Source organism: Sparus aurata, chromosome 19 (genome assembly GCF_900880675.1).
Source record: "Sparus aurata chromosome 19, fSpaAur1.1, whole genome shotgun sequence".
Classification (NCBI taxonomy): domain Eukaryota; kingdom Metazoa; phylum Chordata; class Actinopteri; order Spariformes; family Sparidae; genus Sparus; species Sparus aurata.
In genome coordinates, this window is record NC_044205.1 from 28,622,622 (window position 1) to 28,640,505 (window position 17,884).

Consider the following 17,884-nt stretch of genomic DNA (forward strand, 5'->3'; position numbering starts at 1 on the left):
CTGAGCTTGTTTGCGTCAGACACAGGTGCATGTGTGTGTGTGTGTGTGTGTGTGATGTCCTCCCTACCTCCTCCCTCTCCTCCTCTTCCTCGGAGGCCTCGCTCTGCTCCTCCTCCCCCTCCTCCTCTTCCTCCTCCTCGGGGAACTCCACGTCCGACTCCCCGGGTGCGATGGGGACGCTGATGGTCAGGTTGGGGTTCGTCATGTAGCTGTCTTCCTCCGGCACCACGTACTTCTCCACATGACGTCCTGGGACAGACAGGAGGACAGACAGTAGGACAGGCAGGAGGACAGACAGGAGGACAGACAGGAGGATAGTCAGGAGGACAGACAGGAGGACAGTCAGGAGGACAGTCAGGAGGACAGACAGGAGGACAGACAGGAGGACAAACAGGAGGACAGACAGGAGGACAGTCGGGAGGACAGTCGGGAGGACAGACAGGAGGACAGACAGGAGGATAGTCAGGAGGACAGACAGGAGGACAGACAGGAGGATAGTCAGGAGGACAGACAGGAGGACAGTCAGGAGGACAGTCAGGAGGACAGACAGGAGGACAGACAGGAGGACAAACAGGAGGACAGACAGGAGGACAGTCGGGAGGACAGACAGGAGGACAGACAGGAGGATAGTCAGGAGGACAAACAGGAGGACAGACAGGAGGACAGTCAGGAGGAGAGACAGGAGGACAGACAGGAGGATAGTCAGGAGGATAGACAGGAGCACAGACAGGAGGACAGTCAGGAGGACAGACAGGAGGACAGACAGGAGGACAAACAGGAGGACAGACAGGAGGACAGTCGGGAGGACAGACAGGAGGACAGACAGGAGGATAGTCAGGAGGATAGACAGGAGCACAGACAGGAGGATAGTCAGGAGGATAGACAGGAGGACGGACAGGAGGACAGTCAGGAGGACAGACAGGAGGACAGTCAGGAGGACAGACAGGAGGACAGTCAGGAGGACAGACAGGAGGACAGACAGGAGGACAAACAGGAGGACAGACAGGAGGACAGTCGGGAGGACAGACAGGAGGACAGACAGGAGGATAGTCAGGAGGATAGACAGGAGCACAGACAGGAGGATAGTCAGGAGGACAGACAGGAGGACGGACAGGAGGACAGTCAGGAGGACAGACAGGAGGACAGTCAGGAGGACAGACAGGAGGCCAGACAGGTGGACAGACAGGAGCACAGACAGGAGGACAGACAGTTATGAGAACATTTCTACTGATTTTACTCTTTGAACACATCTTGAAGACTCCTGGTGGTGCGTTCAGGGAGGCTCAGACATCAATTGTTATTTCATGTATTTCTCAGTAGAGTGACGCATATTTATAACGTCACGGGTGTTTTAATGACGTTACAGCTGAACACGATGCTGGCAGAGCTGAAAAACAATCATGACTAAAAAAACCTCAGGTTTTCCACTGTCATCGAATGCATCTAACTGCTAGTAACAGACAAGAAGATTCCAAGAATCTGAATCTGTCTGAGTATGTGTGTGTGTGTGTGTGTTACCTATGACGGCTCCGTTGGCCTCTGTGTGGATGGTACTCAGGCGTTTGAGCTTCATCATGGCCTTCGCCTCCTTTCTCTTCTGACGACGACGCTTCAGATTCCCGTTGAAGAAATCGATCACCTGCAGCAGAGAAGAGAGAACAGACACTGTGACACATGAAGAACCAGGAGCGGTCCGTCTCACAGGTCCACAGACAGGTGTACTGACTGCAGGACCGGACAGGTTACCTGCTGCCGGCACCAGGCCAGGCCTCTGGTGATCCTGTGGATGGCGATATGCAGGTTGTTCATCTCGCCGTCGTCGTCCGGAGCCGACAGGTTGTCGGAGCTGAAACTGCTGAGGAGCAGAGCCAGGAAGAGGTTCAACAGCTGCAGACAGACAGAGAGAGAGGCGGGGCGTCAGTTTCACCTTTAAGACATCAAAACAGTTTAAGAGATGACATCACTGAGGTTAGCAAGCGGCCATGTTGAAGGAGGTGCTGTGTTCACGCTGCTTTTCAGTCTTGCCTTTTTATAAAATGAGAAAACATCCTCAGAAACCTGCTCATGCTCCTTCTGACGGCACCTGATTGGACGAACTGCTCTTTGGTTCGCTGCTCTCCGATTTCAAACCCAACCGACACGACAGCTCATTTCAAAGCACGAAAGTTCTCATGTTACGTCAGTAAGAATTGTTTTTTTAGAGTCTTCCTGCAGTTTCCAGAAGCAGCGAGTCGCCTTGGACGCACAGATGTCAACGTTATATAAAATGAGCTGTTGCTTCCTGCAGGCATGGATCCTCTCACCGTGTGTTTCTTGTGGATCGGTTCTTGAACAACATTTGCTCAGACGTAGACGAGGGCCGTCGTTCACAAACTTGCCTCAATGCTACACGTGATACCGGAGGACACCACTAGAAGGCAGATGACCTCCTGAGCCGTTACCTCCTCACGCTGCTCCTACAGCTCATGTTGCAGCTTCAGCCCGACGCCGACGATGTTGCTATTCAGCATTAAACACAACGTCCAGCTGAGGCTGATGGGAAATTAATTTGTTTTGCACCAATGTTGAACTGATGAAAGTGCTTACTGAGAAGTCACATGTTCACCATCAATGTGTGAAACAAATCAACCCGTTAATGAACGACTGTATTTATCATGTTAAGAAAAAGTCCAGCTGATGTCTTTAGTTTGCCGTGACGACGGGCGGCTTCACACGACAAAATCTAAATCTGTGATTGGTGGACGATGTTTATTTTCTTTTAAAAACACAAAAATTCATCGACACACTAACGTCACATCGACACATATGTACATTCATTAAACTGAAGTTCTTCTGAATCCATCCGAGTAATTGTTCTGCACACAGAACAGAACTGTGGCCGTCGTGCTGTCGGAGGAGTCATGATAACACATGTTGTGTTGAGATGTTTCAGTCAGCAGGTGGAAACTTTGGCCTCACGGTGGCGCTGGAGGAGAAGGTCATGTGATGGATCCTCCGCAGGTCTTTAATCTGCAGCAGCTTCAGGCCGTCCGTCCAGCGGCGCTGAGCGGTGTCACGGTGTCCAGTGCAGGTTGATTATTCAGCGCGTGATGAATAATGCCTGAGACTCTTGTTAGCTGATCACTGAGTCGGAGTGCTGCTCTCAGCCAGATTGGCTTCTCTTTAACCACAGCTGAGTGTGTGTGACAGGCTGCGGGTCAGGTGGGTCGGGTGGATCAGGTGGATCGGGTGGCAGCTTCCTGTGTGTGTGGTCTGATTACAGCCGGCCGCCCTCAGACCTGCTGCTTCTGCTTCTGGCTCAGAGGCACTTCAGCAGGACTCACTGTAGGCGGCTGCCACTCACACTGGAAACAAGTGTGTGAAGTGTGTGTTCACCTGCAGAGCACAAACAAACCGTCCTGCTACGTGTTTCATCTCATTCACTGTGAATAAAAAGCTGCTCTGAATAAATATTGTTTCAAGTGAAGAAGCTTTAAATCGACACAGTCTGTTAGTTCAGGATGCCGCATCAGAATTCTGTCACGGAAATACAAAAAACAATCATTTTGGACCCGACTCACATTTTTTTATCATTTAAATGTTTTTGAGGAGATTAAATCTGTTTTAAAACAAAAGATTTGTTGACATTAAAATGTTTAAATGGTCCAAAAATTACTGAAAGTTTGTTTCACTCACAGACGTTGAATAGTTTATCAGGGAAATAACAAATACAATGAAATAAAATGTTTGTGAGCTGTTGTGTTGTTGTTTGCTGTTTGTGCGACTGAATCAGAGACAAAGTGTGACACAAGAAACAAACAGAACTAAATAATGTGACGATATTCAGTTAGTCTGTCAGACACACACACACACACACACACACACACACACACACACACACACACACTGAGATGGTTTCTTGTTACATAACAGCTCAACTGGAACTGACAACTTCCCTGTTTCTGGTTGTGTAAGAGGAAACCGGGCCAGTGGGTCAATATCTGACATCAGGAAGTGACCTCTGTGTGTGTGTGTGTGTGTGTGTGTGTGTGTGTGTGTGTGTGTGTGTGTGTTTGTTGACAGCTCTCAGATTAGTTTAACTTTTATTTTTTACATTTTTAAAAATAAAATCCAAACTTCTTCTCAGTTTTAAAAAGAGAAGCTGTGATGAGAATCTGCACGTCACATATTTAATCGCCAATTTGAAAGTATTTATGCTACATGTATATATGTAATATATGTATATATGTATATATGTAATATATGTAATATATGTTATATATAATATATGTATATATGTATATATGTAATATATGTAATATATGTAATATATGTATATATGTTATATGAGGTTGTTAGTATCTGTCAGCTCCAGGAGACAAAATAAATGAAAATAGTCTTCATGTGAAAATAGTTTTTGATAACTAAATATTTAATTTTGTCATATTTCATCACTGATTTCTTGAAGTTTTAATCACAACAGTTTAAATTATCAAAATAATTTCTGTAATAAACTTTTTAGATTATCCACAATATATGTTTTACTTTTGATCCTTCAAAATAAGATAAATCTTTAACTTGACCAGTGTTGTGATGGTGACTTCAGCTTCTCTCTACATACACATATAGAACTGAGGTGTGTGTGTGTGTGTGTGTGTGTGTGTGTGTGTGTGTGTGTGTGTGTGTGTGTGTGTTCATGAACAGCGGGGGGGATCAATACACACATTAGTGTGTGTGTGTGTGTTAATGTGTGTGTACTGCACGTGTGTTTGAGTGTGTGTTTGCACTGTGCTGTAAATTCTGCTTGCGTAAATGTGGATGTGTCTGTTTATGTGTGTGTGTGTGTGTGTGTGTGTGTTGATCCCAGCTGGTGGTGTGTGTGTTGTTTGTGCGACTGATCGCTGTCCGGCTGTCACATGCCAGTTTCACCCTTCCAAATTGCTGCCGTCTGATTGGCTGTGGGTCTGACCTTAACACCAATAGATCAATGCGGTTGATTGGTTAACATGGCAACGTGCCCCGACGGCTCGACCAATGACCTTGCTGCTGTCCAATAGCTGATAACACATCAGTGACAGAAGTGACGATAGACGGCTGCCTCCGTCTGTTGATCAGCTGATTGAACTGTTTCGATGTGAAATAATGAACAAATCATCGTTTATTCTTTAAACTGTGTTCAGGTGTTTGAGATCCATCAGGGGAGAACTCTGATTGGTCGACCTTACGATTGAGTAGCATTCTGCTAAACAACTGAAGCAGCTGCAGATGTGATTTAAAACACAGAAACAACCAAACAAACCTCCAAAACGTAATTAAAACTTCGCAGAATCAGCTGTTAGCACTTCCTGTTAGCACTTCCTGTTAGCAGTGAACCTGTGGACGTACAGACGACTGTCACTGGGTCACTGTGGTACTGAAGAGAACTTAAAAACATGATGATTCTCAGGCAGGTTCTGCTCATGTAATGTAGTTGCACTTTTGTAAGGTTAACTGGTGTCTGACTGGTTCCAGCTGGACGTTAGAGGACCTGCTGCTGTGGGTGGGAAACCCCTCGACAACCATCAAGTGTGATGATGATGAAGAAGATGAAGATGGTGAGTGAGAGGAAGAACGGTTTCTATGTGAGTGACAAACTCTGTGTGTGTGTCCATGCATCAGTTATGGATGTGTTTATGTTTGGTGACAGTGAGAGCCATCTGTGTGTGTGTGTGTGTGTGTGTGTGTGTGTGTGTGTGTGTGTGTGTGTGTGTGTGTGTGTGAGTTTCCGGAGCAGTGGACCACCTGATCCCCCCAATTCACCTCGTTTAACCCGTTAAGCGGATCGTACCAATTAGCCCGGGGAAGTGGGCCAACCCTCCCACTTCCACACACACACACACACACACACACACACACACACACACACACACACACACACACACACACACACACAAGCTGTGAAATGAGAAAGGCAGAAAACACAGCTGAGACTCGTCTACATGGAGACAGAATTTGTTTTCTGTGATATTTTGTTAGTTTGAGTTCAGATGACTTCAGTTTGTTTCCTGTAACATTTATATATATTTATATATTTATTTATATCTGTCTGTGTTCTGGCTTCATGTCAAACAGTGCAGCACAGATGAAGTTTATTTAGTTTCTGTTTTGTGAAGGTCGTGACAAAGACGGAGGCTAAAATCCTCCAAGAACTTCAAATCAGTTTGTGAGCTTGTGAGAACACAAATGAACCTGCTTGTCTGGTTCATAACTTATTACAAATATAATAATTCAACAGTCTCAATATCTCACATCCAATCGTGAAAACTGCAGTTCCTGTCATAGTCACAAGTTCAGTCCAAAACAGTTTTCCATCAGGCAAAGAAACTGTGACTGTGGATGATTTTTATACTTTTATCTGTTGAAAAACTCTGATTTCATGGCAGACACTGTTTCACCTCTTCAACCTCTGAAAGCAGCCGTTTGATTGACAGCTTCTATGCCCGCCCTAAAGCATACAACAGCCAATGGGTGATGGTTGGACCAGTGACCCACTTACACACCAGCCTCCAGGTGATGTTTGCCAGTTCGTCATCAGACTGATGAAATATCACACTGTGAAAATATGAAATACAGACGACAGTGACGTCGTCTCCTGACTTAAACATTGTCGAGCTGCTCCTGTATATCAGCAGCTCACAGAACTGGACCAGAACCAGCTCCCCTCTCACAGAGCTGCAGTCGTCAATATGAGCAGATTTACTGTGATGTTCATCTTGTTTACGACCTTTTCTGACCCAGTTGGCTCCATGTTGGTTCTGGTGCCGTGTTGCTGAGACGATGTAGTTCACTGAGCTTCAACACTAAACTACACGAGGTTTGACTTTATTACAACAAACTGACAAACATCATGTGTGAGATTCAGAACTCTATAGAACTGGTTCTGCATTGTTTAAGTTATTTAGTCATTGACCCACTTTTTAACATTTTATTTTTGTTTGGTTTTCATACATTTTCTGTTGGTTTGATTATTTAGAACACGTTGATGGAGATGTTTTGGAGCCTGGACGCTGGTGTGTCCAATTAAGGATGAACTGTTTCTCTAAAGTGCTTATAAATGTCTTGTGATCGAACAGTAAATATGTTTATAAGTGTGTAATGAACACTTGAATAATCTTATTGACACATATAAATGTCAATTAGCACCTCAAAGAGATTTATAATGATCATATCACACACTAACATTTATTAAAAAGACCTGAACTGTTGTATTGTTTGTGAAGTCTGACTCTTCTAACTGCTGATTTGTGGTTTGTGAACACTTTATTCAGCCTCTAACTAACTAACTAACTAACTAACTAACTAACTAACTAACATGACGAGTCGCTGTGATTAAAGTGTGATGAGAGACTCAGAGCAGCGAAACAAGAAGTTCAGAGAGTGTCTGGAGGCAGGTGCTGCTGAAGCGCCGACTCAGGGAAACACATTCAGCCGCTCGTTTGTCACCAGAGAAACAGGAAACTGAGCGTCGGCTCACCTGCTTCAGCCTGCGCAGACGCACACACACACACACACACACATGCACACACACACACACACACACACACACACACACACACACGAGCTGTTGAGAAACGAGGTCTCCAGCAGGAAGACGACATTAAAGAGGCAAAACTCTCAGAGAACAAAGACATCACAGTGTTTCACTCCTAACTCACAGCCAGAGGAATAAATGTGTGTGTCCGACCACGTAAATTACACACAGTGTGCTGAAGAGATGTCTGCTGACCATCATCTGGATCAGAACATCTGGATCAGAACATCTGGATGAGACTGAAGTACGAAACATCAGCATCCTCAGTGAAAACAGCAGATTTTAACCAAAGTTCACATGTGTGAGATTTTAAATGTGTATCAGTTAATGTTACAGCCAGACGACTCCACGCTGCCTGCAGGAACACACACACACACACACACACACACACACACACACACACACACACACACACACACACAGTGATATACCCATGTGAGTATGTGCGATAAGAGGTCATTCTCCTCCTCTCTCTTTATCTGCCGCAGAGAGCAGGGATGCTTATCACATTTAACTAAATAACACACACACACACACACACACACACACACACACACACACACACACACACACACACATTCACAATATGACATCACTGGCTTAGCATGTAACTTAACAACGAACGTCAGCAGCACAGAAACCTGAAATTTGTTTATGTCACACGTGAAGACAAATGTGTGTGTGTGTGTGTGTGTGTGTGTGTGATAAGTAGACTAACGATTGGCCCAGTGCCTTCTGGGTATTTGGGTCATGAGGTTCACTGTCACGGCAACAAGGTCTCACACTCCCTGACGACGGTTCCCATGACGAAGCTTTGACATGTGTCCTTGCTTCCTGCATCCTTCCCTCTCCTCCTCAGCTCTCATCTTTCTTTTCTGCTTCTCTTCCTTCATCACCACGACTTTCATTAGCTTTTTCCTTCATCCTTCCTCCTTTCTTTCTCACTTCCTCCATTATTCCTTCCTTTCCTTTCTTCCTTCCTTCCTCACTTCATGTTGCCTTCTATTCTTGATTTGTTCACTTCTTTCTCTCCTTCCTCTTTAATTTTCTCTCAGTCCCGTCTTCCTTCCACGCTGCTTTCATTCCTCTCTCTGTGTCCTTTCCTCCTCCTCCTCTTCTTCTTCTTCCTTTATTTACCTCTTTCTGTCCTTCATTCTTTATTTATTCCTCCTCTTCTTCCTCCTCGTATCCTTCCTCCTTCCCCTCGGTTTCTTATGAGGTGTGACACTTGACATCTCATAACACAAAGACCCACACACACATATGAATGCATGCATGCATAAATGCCTCCACACACACACACACACACACACACACACACACACAGGCTGAGCTGTGCACAATGAGGCCATTTCCAAAGGGATAAATCACTTGAATTGGAAAGGTTCGGTCATCATGACACACACACACACACCTACACACACACACACACACACACACACACACACACACACGTGTTTGGGCATATTCATTCAGTCAGGTCAGCATATCCCTCTGCAGGGGGAGATACAATTCCTGCCGCTGACAAGAGAAGAATAAGAGGCTGTTGACTGTGAGTGTGTGTGTGTGTGTGTGTGTGTGTGTGTGTGTGTGTGTGAGTGTGTGTGTGTGTAAGCTGTCTGGCCTATCAAGCTCGTTATTAAATATCCATGAGACCATTAAGCTAAATAGATGAATGAGACTCTATTATTGCGGTGCACACACACACACACACACACACACACACACACACACACACACTGACTGGTGAATATGAAACCTTTAATATGAACCAAAAATGAGTCGAAGAAGAAAATAAGGAACAAAATGAAACAAACAAAATTTAAAGGTTGCTGCCTGATATGAAGGATTCAGCTTCTGAACGTCAGACACAGAACCTGCTGCTCAACGCAAATAATATATATATATTAATATAAAGAGTAAGAAAAGTCCACATCAGGAGGCAGTCAGGGTGTTTCAGGGACCTTCACTCAGGAGACTCAAGCTGAAGTCCAAACTTTACTTGCTGCACTTGAATGCATCGTAAAGACTCCAGCTAACAGTGAACTCGCCTGCTGAGAGGAAGTACCTCAGCACACCAGCAGGAGGCAGCAGGCTGTCTTCATCACGACAGACTCAAGGCTGCGAGACACAAACCACAACATGAGAGTGTGTCTGATAACAAGCTGTGAATGTGACTGTTAGCGAGGAGGACTGATTCACTCAGCTCAACAGCCAATCAGAGGGAGGTCTCTCTTAGGGGCCGACACACACCGCCCAGACTCAAACCAACAGCCAACTGCCTCTCGTCTGACCCGTTCAGCAGAAAAGTTGCATTGAACACACCGCCTCGACTGCTGCCAACTCCACAGTAGCGAGTACGTTCTGCGCTTGTGCAAGATGCAATAAGGCTCCTTAACATCGGATGGCGCTAGTCTCATGTCAGCACTCCAAAACATGAAAACGGGAAATGACGGAACGGAGTGCAGATGACAGATTATCAGAGACAAACAAAGTGCACACAGTACTGACTCAGTGTTCGTTTGACCTGAGGAGACGTTTGTGGAATACAATCGTTAGCATCAATTTAAAGATCATTATGGCTAAGCTAATGGTCGCGTTGTCTGCTCTCAGGCTCGTTATCATACGATGACGTCACAGGAGGGAAACAGTGGTTTGTTCCGCCCATCCCACACCACGCTGATTCGCTGGGACACCGCCAATCAGAAGGGTCATAAAACAGCTAGCAGACAACCAATCAAAGTATCTGATGGCGTCCAGTCTTCCGACCGCCGTCCACACGGTTCCAAAAGCTTCCAACACAGCTGAACACACCGATTTGTTCCCAAACTCGTCATAGTCTCCGGTGTGTTCCTACCTTTAGCGGTGGACGACACAAAGTCAAACCTACGACCACAAACACAAACAGGCAGCCAAACGCTGGTCGCCCGTCCACGTGGTGGTTCGCAGCCATCAGGCCACGAAGCTTCCTCACTTATACCAAACTATTATTACAAATTAATCTGCGACCATTTAACAACATCAAAGTCCCAAAATCATAAAATGTGAAATGTCTGTCTGTCTAACGGGACGTGTTTTAATGACTCTGAACTCGACTGCACCGCCTCGCACTCACAGTGAGAGTAAAGCTGCTGCCATCTTTGATGATTTGCGAGTGAGAACATGTTGTTCCCCTCCGCGGTCCTTCACTCCTCTCACAAAGGAACTGAGTGTCACCAAATTTCATTTTGAAATTAAATGAATGATTCTGTTATGAACCTATGTGTGTGTGTGTGTGTGTGTGTGTGTGTGTGTGTGTGTGTGTGTGTGTGTGTGTGTGTGAGTGTGTGTGTGTGTGTGCATGTGTTTGGTATATGTGCGTTTGTGTGTAAGTGCACGTTTTGACAATCAGATAAGAGCACTTTCTCTTCTCCAGTTACTGCCTCCTGTCTGCTTCAAATCCCTCTGATTAGGACACACACACACACACACACAACACACACACACAACACACACACACACACACACACACACACACACAGACAAAGATGTATTGATTGATGAGTGTAGACATGCGGACATATGACGTGTTCATGTTGATGGGGGTACATTTTATAGTAAGGCAGGTAAAGTGAGCTACAAAGAACGGTGTGTGTATTGTGTCTTATGTGTGTGTGTGTGTGTGTGTGTGTGTCTGGGGGGTACAGTGTAAAATGAGATGACAGATAGATATCAGAAGAAAGGAAATCTTTCCTCTCCTCTTTTTCTCGGGCAAGATGAGCGCTCTCTGCATCGCTGTGTGTGTGTGTGTGTGTGTGTGTGTGTGTGTGTGTGTGTGTGTGTGTGTGTGTGTGTGTGTGTGTGTGTGTGTAGGTGATTACGCATGTTGGACATGAAGGAAACACCGCTGGGCCGATCACGCCTCCAGTTACAGGAGGGTGGACGTTGGTCCTCCATGTGGTTGTTTGTGTTTGTGAGACTGAACTCAGAGGAAGTAGAACGACTGGTGACGGAGTGAGAAGCTGACACACAAACAGAATACTGATCAGTCAGTCGCTCCAGAGCAAAGCTCATCGGGGTCATTAAAGTCTGGAGGTAACGAAAAAGGTGAGGAGGTCAACAAAACTATAAATGTTTCATTCGGTGGGGACCAGAAGTTTCTGTCTGTTCACTGTCGATTCTGCTGCAAGTGGAGCAAATAAAACTCTTCTCCAGCAAACTATATTTCTGCCACTAGGCGTCTCTCTATCAAAACAAAACAAAACATGTTGGCTAAAAATAAAAATATGTGTGCAGATCCAGACCTGCTGGAGGAATAAACACCTGAAGTATCATCAGGTTTGATCCGGAGCTGTTTAACAACCTGGAGTCTGATGAGACTCCAGGTGTTTATTCCTCCAGGAGGTCTGGATCTGTACCTGTAATCTGTAAAGCTAAGACGCAGCTTATCAGAGGCTGTTTAACCAATTTAGAAAACACCACACTTAAATTAGACAAATTCAGAGTAAGTCATCTCCTTCCACCTCCACCTCTTCTACAAGACATAATGTCTATGTCTTGTAGAATGTTTTTTTTTGTCACTGAAATCAGAAACTAATGTGAGCAAGATTATGACTCTGAAAAACATAAGATTCACAGCAGTGTTTCTCTTCAGTTGATAAAAAATCGAATGACACAATCTTATTAACACATTAAAAACAACGAGGAGCGAATCTGACACAACCAGAATCTAACCAATGATTGTTACTTTCAGCACAAAACCATCTGTACAGTCATGCTCGATCAGGCACTTTCGTAAAAAAATCCATCTACCGAACTGTCTATCATCACTTGTCATCGGCTAATTTAAACCATCAGATCAACAATAGGAGAGTGAACGACCAAACATCTGTACCATCTTTACTTCAGTGTTGTTCCTTGCTCTTATATTAAATAAGACCCTCCATTTCTGACAGAACTGATACAGCAGCTTCGCTAACCTCCTCGGGAACAAACAGACAGCAGCTTCACTCACGAGTCATCACATCTGAACCATGCCTGCAGCTGCCAGCAGGGCCTCCAGAGAGGCCGATTGGTTCAACGCAGATTCAAAGATATCTCTCACTCATAAGCGAAGGGTCAAAGGTCACTCACCACCAGGTTTCCGATGACCATGACCAGCATGAATACGAGGATGCAGAGCGGCTGGCCCGCGACCTCCATGCAGTCCCACATGGTCTCAATCCACTCGCCGCACAGCACCCGGAAGACGATGAGGAAGGAGTGGAAGAAGTCCTTCATGTGCCAGCGAGGAAGAGCGCAGTCCTTCGAGATCTTACACACACAGTCCTGAAGGAGGAAGGAGGAGACGGCTCGGTGTGTTGGACCTACATTCACAAATCTACGTGATATCAAGCCTGTGTCTTGATCTGAGACATTACCTGGTAGTTTTTACCGAACAGCTGCATTCCCACCACAGCGAAGATGAAGACAATGATGGCGAGGACGAGCGTCAGGTTACCCAGAGCGCCCATGGAGTTACCGATGATCTTGATGAGGGTGTTGAGGGTCGGCCACGAGCGAGCAAGCTTGAACACACGAAGCTGAAAAACAAAGAGAGACACGGGAAGAGACAGAATTTCAGAATAAGGGCTCCAGATGTTCTAAACAGATGTTAAAAGCAGAAATAATCACTGTAGCTGCTCAGCTAAAAACAGCAGTGCACACCTCGTCTGACGATGGTGCACACAGGTAACACGTAACTTTTACTTGAATCAGTTTCAGACAAACTGTTTGGAGACATCTGATGTTTCTTTGGTTGTTTCTCTGTTTTAAATCTCAGCTGCTTCAGTTGTTTAGCAGAATGCTGCAACTCTGTTTTACTTTTAGGCTCCAGAACTGTTCTGTGGACTACGACACTTCACCTGACTTTATGTCAAGCTGTTCCTTTAAATGCATATTTTAATGAGTATTTTAACTTTAAGTAAATACATAAATAAGTTGCTGGTGGACGAAACCAAATTCTTATTGGCTTCAACCTAAAAATTAATTGTTTACAGGACTTTTTATTCTAACACATGCTGGTTCGCATGCAGGGAAACCTCCCAGCATGCACTGGGACAACAGACTAATAAACAAAAGTGTCCACTGTCACAGTTAGGTATTAAGAGTCAACACATTAATGACCAACTATAGCTTTTGCTTCTGCTGGAGTTTCAGTCAGATTAATGAAATCATGCTGATCTCAACATAAAAGTTCAGTAAAAGTTTAAAATGTCTTTCACTTCCTTTGATCACTAAAACAAGTGTGTTTAATTGATAAAGAAGCAGCGATGGAACATTTTTGGGCTCCTGTCGTATCCTCAGGTGTATCTGAAGTTCACTGGAAAGAGGGAAATTAACAAAGAAAATATAAAGAGACAGAAACACGTGAAGCATCAGAAAGAAAAGAACAAAAGAATACAGCATAAAAATCTGCTCAGACAGAACAAAAGAAAGTCACAAAGAAAGACCTGCGCGTGTGTGTTTGTGTGTGTGTGTGTGGTGTGTGTGTGTGTTTGCCTCCAGCAGAAGCTGACAATACCCAGAGTGACACTTGGAGAGATCGACGCCGACAGACGAAGAAAGGCTTCAAGGATCTGTGTGTGTGTGTGTGTGTTGATGCTGTCGTCCATCTTCCTCGTGCAGCTCAACTTCTGTTTTGAGTGACATCGCTCATCAGCAGCCAATCAGCTCGTCCTCTGCACTCGATCAAACATTTCTCTAGTGCTTCAGCTGTCAGTCGACCAGCTCAACACGTGCTCTCTGTTTATCTGCTTTCCTTTCACTAGAACGGCACTGAATAGAGCGCATACTTCAGCCAAGGCCCAACAGTTCCCTTTGATTCAAGGTCATCGTCATCGTTCCTATCTTTTACGCTTATTTCAACAGAGCTCAGAACCGTGTTTGCTCTCTACAACAGCGTTGAGTTAACTTTGGACAAGACTGGAATCATTTTAGATACATTTAAAGTTAAAAATGTGCTTTTCAGCGGATACAACAACAAACACAGCAGTCTGTTAGCAGTGTGATTATATCGTGTTACCAGTCTGAAGGAGCGCAGCACGCTGAGCCCCTCGACGTCGGACAGGCCGAGCTCCATGAGGCTGAGGCAGACGATGATGCTGTCGAAGATGTTCCAGCCCGTCTGGAAGTAGTAGTACGGATCCAGAGCGATGATCTTCAACAACATCTCCGCGGTGAAGATTCCCGAGAACACCTGACACACACAGAGGGTTCAAATCAAACACAAACATCTGCAAGAAGTAGTTTTATATTAACGTTTGTCTGCTTGATCTAATCTGGTGCATTTGAGGAAGTTTCTGCTGAAAAATAACCGTCGTCCTCTTCGTTTCTGATCATGTTATTAAATAATCAACATGTGTTGTGTTTGTCCCAGAACCACCCAGAGGAAACAGTGAAGAAGAAAGAAGAAGACAACCTGTTGTTTTACCTGCCGACACACTCAGTAACAAAATCTGATCTCTCAAATCTAAATTTAAATTTAAAAAAAGATCAAATTAAAAACAAAACCACGAGGAGATAATCTCTGTAATAAGGAACATAACTGGGACACACACACACACACACACACACACACACACACACACACACACACACACACACACAGAGAGCTAAAAAAATGGATACACTCAGGTAAGGACACACACACAGACACACACAAAGAGACACACAACAACACACACAAAGACACAAGAGCTAAATGAAGGGCAGCGTTAGCCAAAGGGTAGGACATTTCAGACTGGGTTAGGTTCACACACACACACACACACACACACACACACACACACACACACACACACACACACACACGTGTCACCTCCTATAACTCCGGCTGAAGTACACAAGTTCTTTAAAAGCCAACAGGAGTTCGAACTCGGGGACGTTCCAGCACACTGACCTGCTATGCTCACATTAGCATACACTGCTAGCGTAGCCACAACAGTTCTCATTAAGATCACAGCTGATGCTTCAAAACAAAACAAGACCTAAACCTGGACTCTGCTCATGGTGTGGGGAGCAGACGGATGTGGTGCTGTTCTGACCCACTGTGGCTGTTTGTGAACTGATGAAGCGTCGTGTTGCTCTGCAGACCGACCGGACGTTAAACATGTTCCATCACACGCTATGAGACACACAGTCACAGAGGAAAACAGGCGAAGCAGACTGTAACCGTGAAGGCCGACTGAGAACGCAGCTTATTATGACCCTTACTTATGTGTATGTTAGGCCACGCCCCCTACTGGGCATTGTGATTAATGCAGCAAAGGAGGAAGTCAGGGGAAGTGTTGTATAGAGAACGGGTCGGGTCAAACAAGCGCAGGACTTTTACCCACAAGTCCAGCGTGAAACCAAAAGTCTACGGTGAGTTATTCATCTCACTAAGGTCACTGGGAATTCTTTATTTAACAGTCTGAAAACTCTCAGCAGTGAATCCCAAAGATTAAAGACTGATCTCTGAGCTCTCCTCCCGTCTGTTAATGGCTCCGGATCAGAACCTGATCAGACGGTCTGGATCTGAGCTTCATCTCCACCCCTGCTCACTTTCATTGATAAGAAAACACGGTTTCCAACCCTTCCTCCGACTATAACTCGAGCTGCATGCTCTTGACAAACACTTCATGTCTGTTTGTAACCTTGTCGACGAGCTTCAGACTGAAGAGGAGCCTCGATAATCTCCTTCACTGATATTCTCCGTCAGGTGAAGATGAATCTTTATGACCTGCAACTGCTTCAAATCACGACAAACTTTAAATTCACACATCTGTCGACCAGCCGCTCTCTGCACGATGCTGGTCGATCAGTGTGGATCCAAATCATGAACTGAGTTTGGAGCCGAGCGACACCTGATCCGGACCTGATGCTCTGGATCTGTTGATTTTTCAAACTGGTCGTCTGAGCGACTCTTTCCTCGGCTGTGTGCTCCTGTGGTTTGATCCTTTAAGCCTCTCCTTCTCTGCAGACCTCAGCTCGCCCGCCTCGCTCTGCTTCACATCCTGTATGTGTGTGTGTGTGTGTGTGTGTGTGTGTGTGTGTGTGTGTGTGTGTGTGTGTGTGTGTGTGTTGTTCTGGAGAGAGGGAGATCCTCGATGTGACACCGGCTACGTGACACACGTGTGTTTGTGTGCAAAATGACTTCTGAGGTTTAACAGTGTGTCAGACTGCATTCATGTGTGTGTCATACACAAAGTAACACACACACACACACAATCAGGATCTTTCTGGGGTTACCTTTTCCTCACACACACACACACACACACACGGTCCTCTTGTATGGGCTCATTAACTCTGTAGTGCGTTGATTAGCTACTCAACAATCACGCTGTTATTATTACTGACATCAGGAGAGCCTCTCGCTCGCTCGGCGGCGGTGAAGGAGGCCCTCTCAGGACAAAAAGGTGCAGAGAAAACTGAGAGCTGAGAGGAAAATGTGAAATAAATCAGCCGGTAAGAGATTCAGAGGAGAGGAGGAAGAGGTGACGGGTCACACTGATGGCGTTGGCTGGTTAGTTACTGGAGAGGTTGCTGGTTTGATTCCTGTCTAAAGACGTCTGATAATCGATGTCAAAAGCTACGACATGAACAAATGTATCTGCTGATTGTTCTTCAGGAAGCATTCTGTCTGTTGACGTGATGAATCCTGTCAGGAAATGTTCTGCTTGGCTGTATCCTGCTAAATATACTGTGTCAGCTCCTTAAAGGAGCAGTTCACCCAAAAGTGAAAGTCCAGTCATCATCTCCTTCCTCCTGATGATGAACGTCAGGTGAAGCAGCTGGAGACTTGTCTTATGTTTCATGTGTGTTCTGATGATGCACGATGACCAAAACTCTCCCTCTGAATGACTTCAGCTCCTGGTTAGTTCTTAAAAACTAAAAACTCAACCATGTTTAATTTAGTCTGAACTACAGGTCACTGAGACACACTGAGCAGCTGGGACTTCAGTACTGTGGTGATGAAGCAGAGCTGTAGTTAAATGTAGTTCAGTATGGTGGTGTTGTGTTACTGATCAGTGTGTGTGTGTGTGTGTGTGTGTGTGTTGACGTCAGGCGGAGTGACGTTAATGAAGTTAAACACAGTTCAGCTGTCAAATATCAGCAGCAGCCTGCGGCCTCGGAGCTGCTGAGGAAACATCCCAGATAACAAGACGTAGATGATGAACCTGCCGTCAGGAGATGTTCACGATTATCAGTCTGTACACTGGAAATAATAATAAAATAATATTCATCCATCATCTTTAAAGTTAACCTTTAGAGACTGGTCACAGGTCACAGGTTGTGTCAATCACACAACCATTCATGCGTCTGAATTGAATTATG

At 45.1% G+C, this 17,884-nt stretch overlaps 1 protein-coding gene across 3 annotated transcripts in view; it reads right to left on the minus strand.

The window, feature by feature from the left end:
• Positions 1–17,884, minus strand: part of LOC115569870 (sodium channel protein type 4 subunit alpha-like) — a 134,656-nt gene that overhangs the window by 47,721 nt on the left and 69,051 nt on the right. For all 3 annotated transcript variants that reach the window (XM_030398067.1, XM_030398066.1, XM_030398065.1), the window contains exons 16-21: positions 14,592–14,765; positions 12,949–13,110; positions 12,662–12,856; positions 1,747–1,887; positions 1,519–1,639; positions 68–249 (exon numbers count right to left, since the gene is read on the minus strand). In XM_030398067.1, the coding sequence (XP_030253927.1) occupies positions 68–249; positions 1,519–1,639; positions 1,747–1,887; positions 12,662–12,856; positions 12,949–13,110; positions 14,592–14,765 (975 nt within the window). The remainder of the gene's footprint in view (positions 1–67; positions 250–1,518; positions 1,640–1,746; positions 1,888–12,661; positions 12,857–12,948; positions 13,111–14,591; positions 14,766–17,884) is intronic.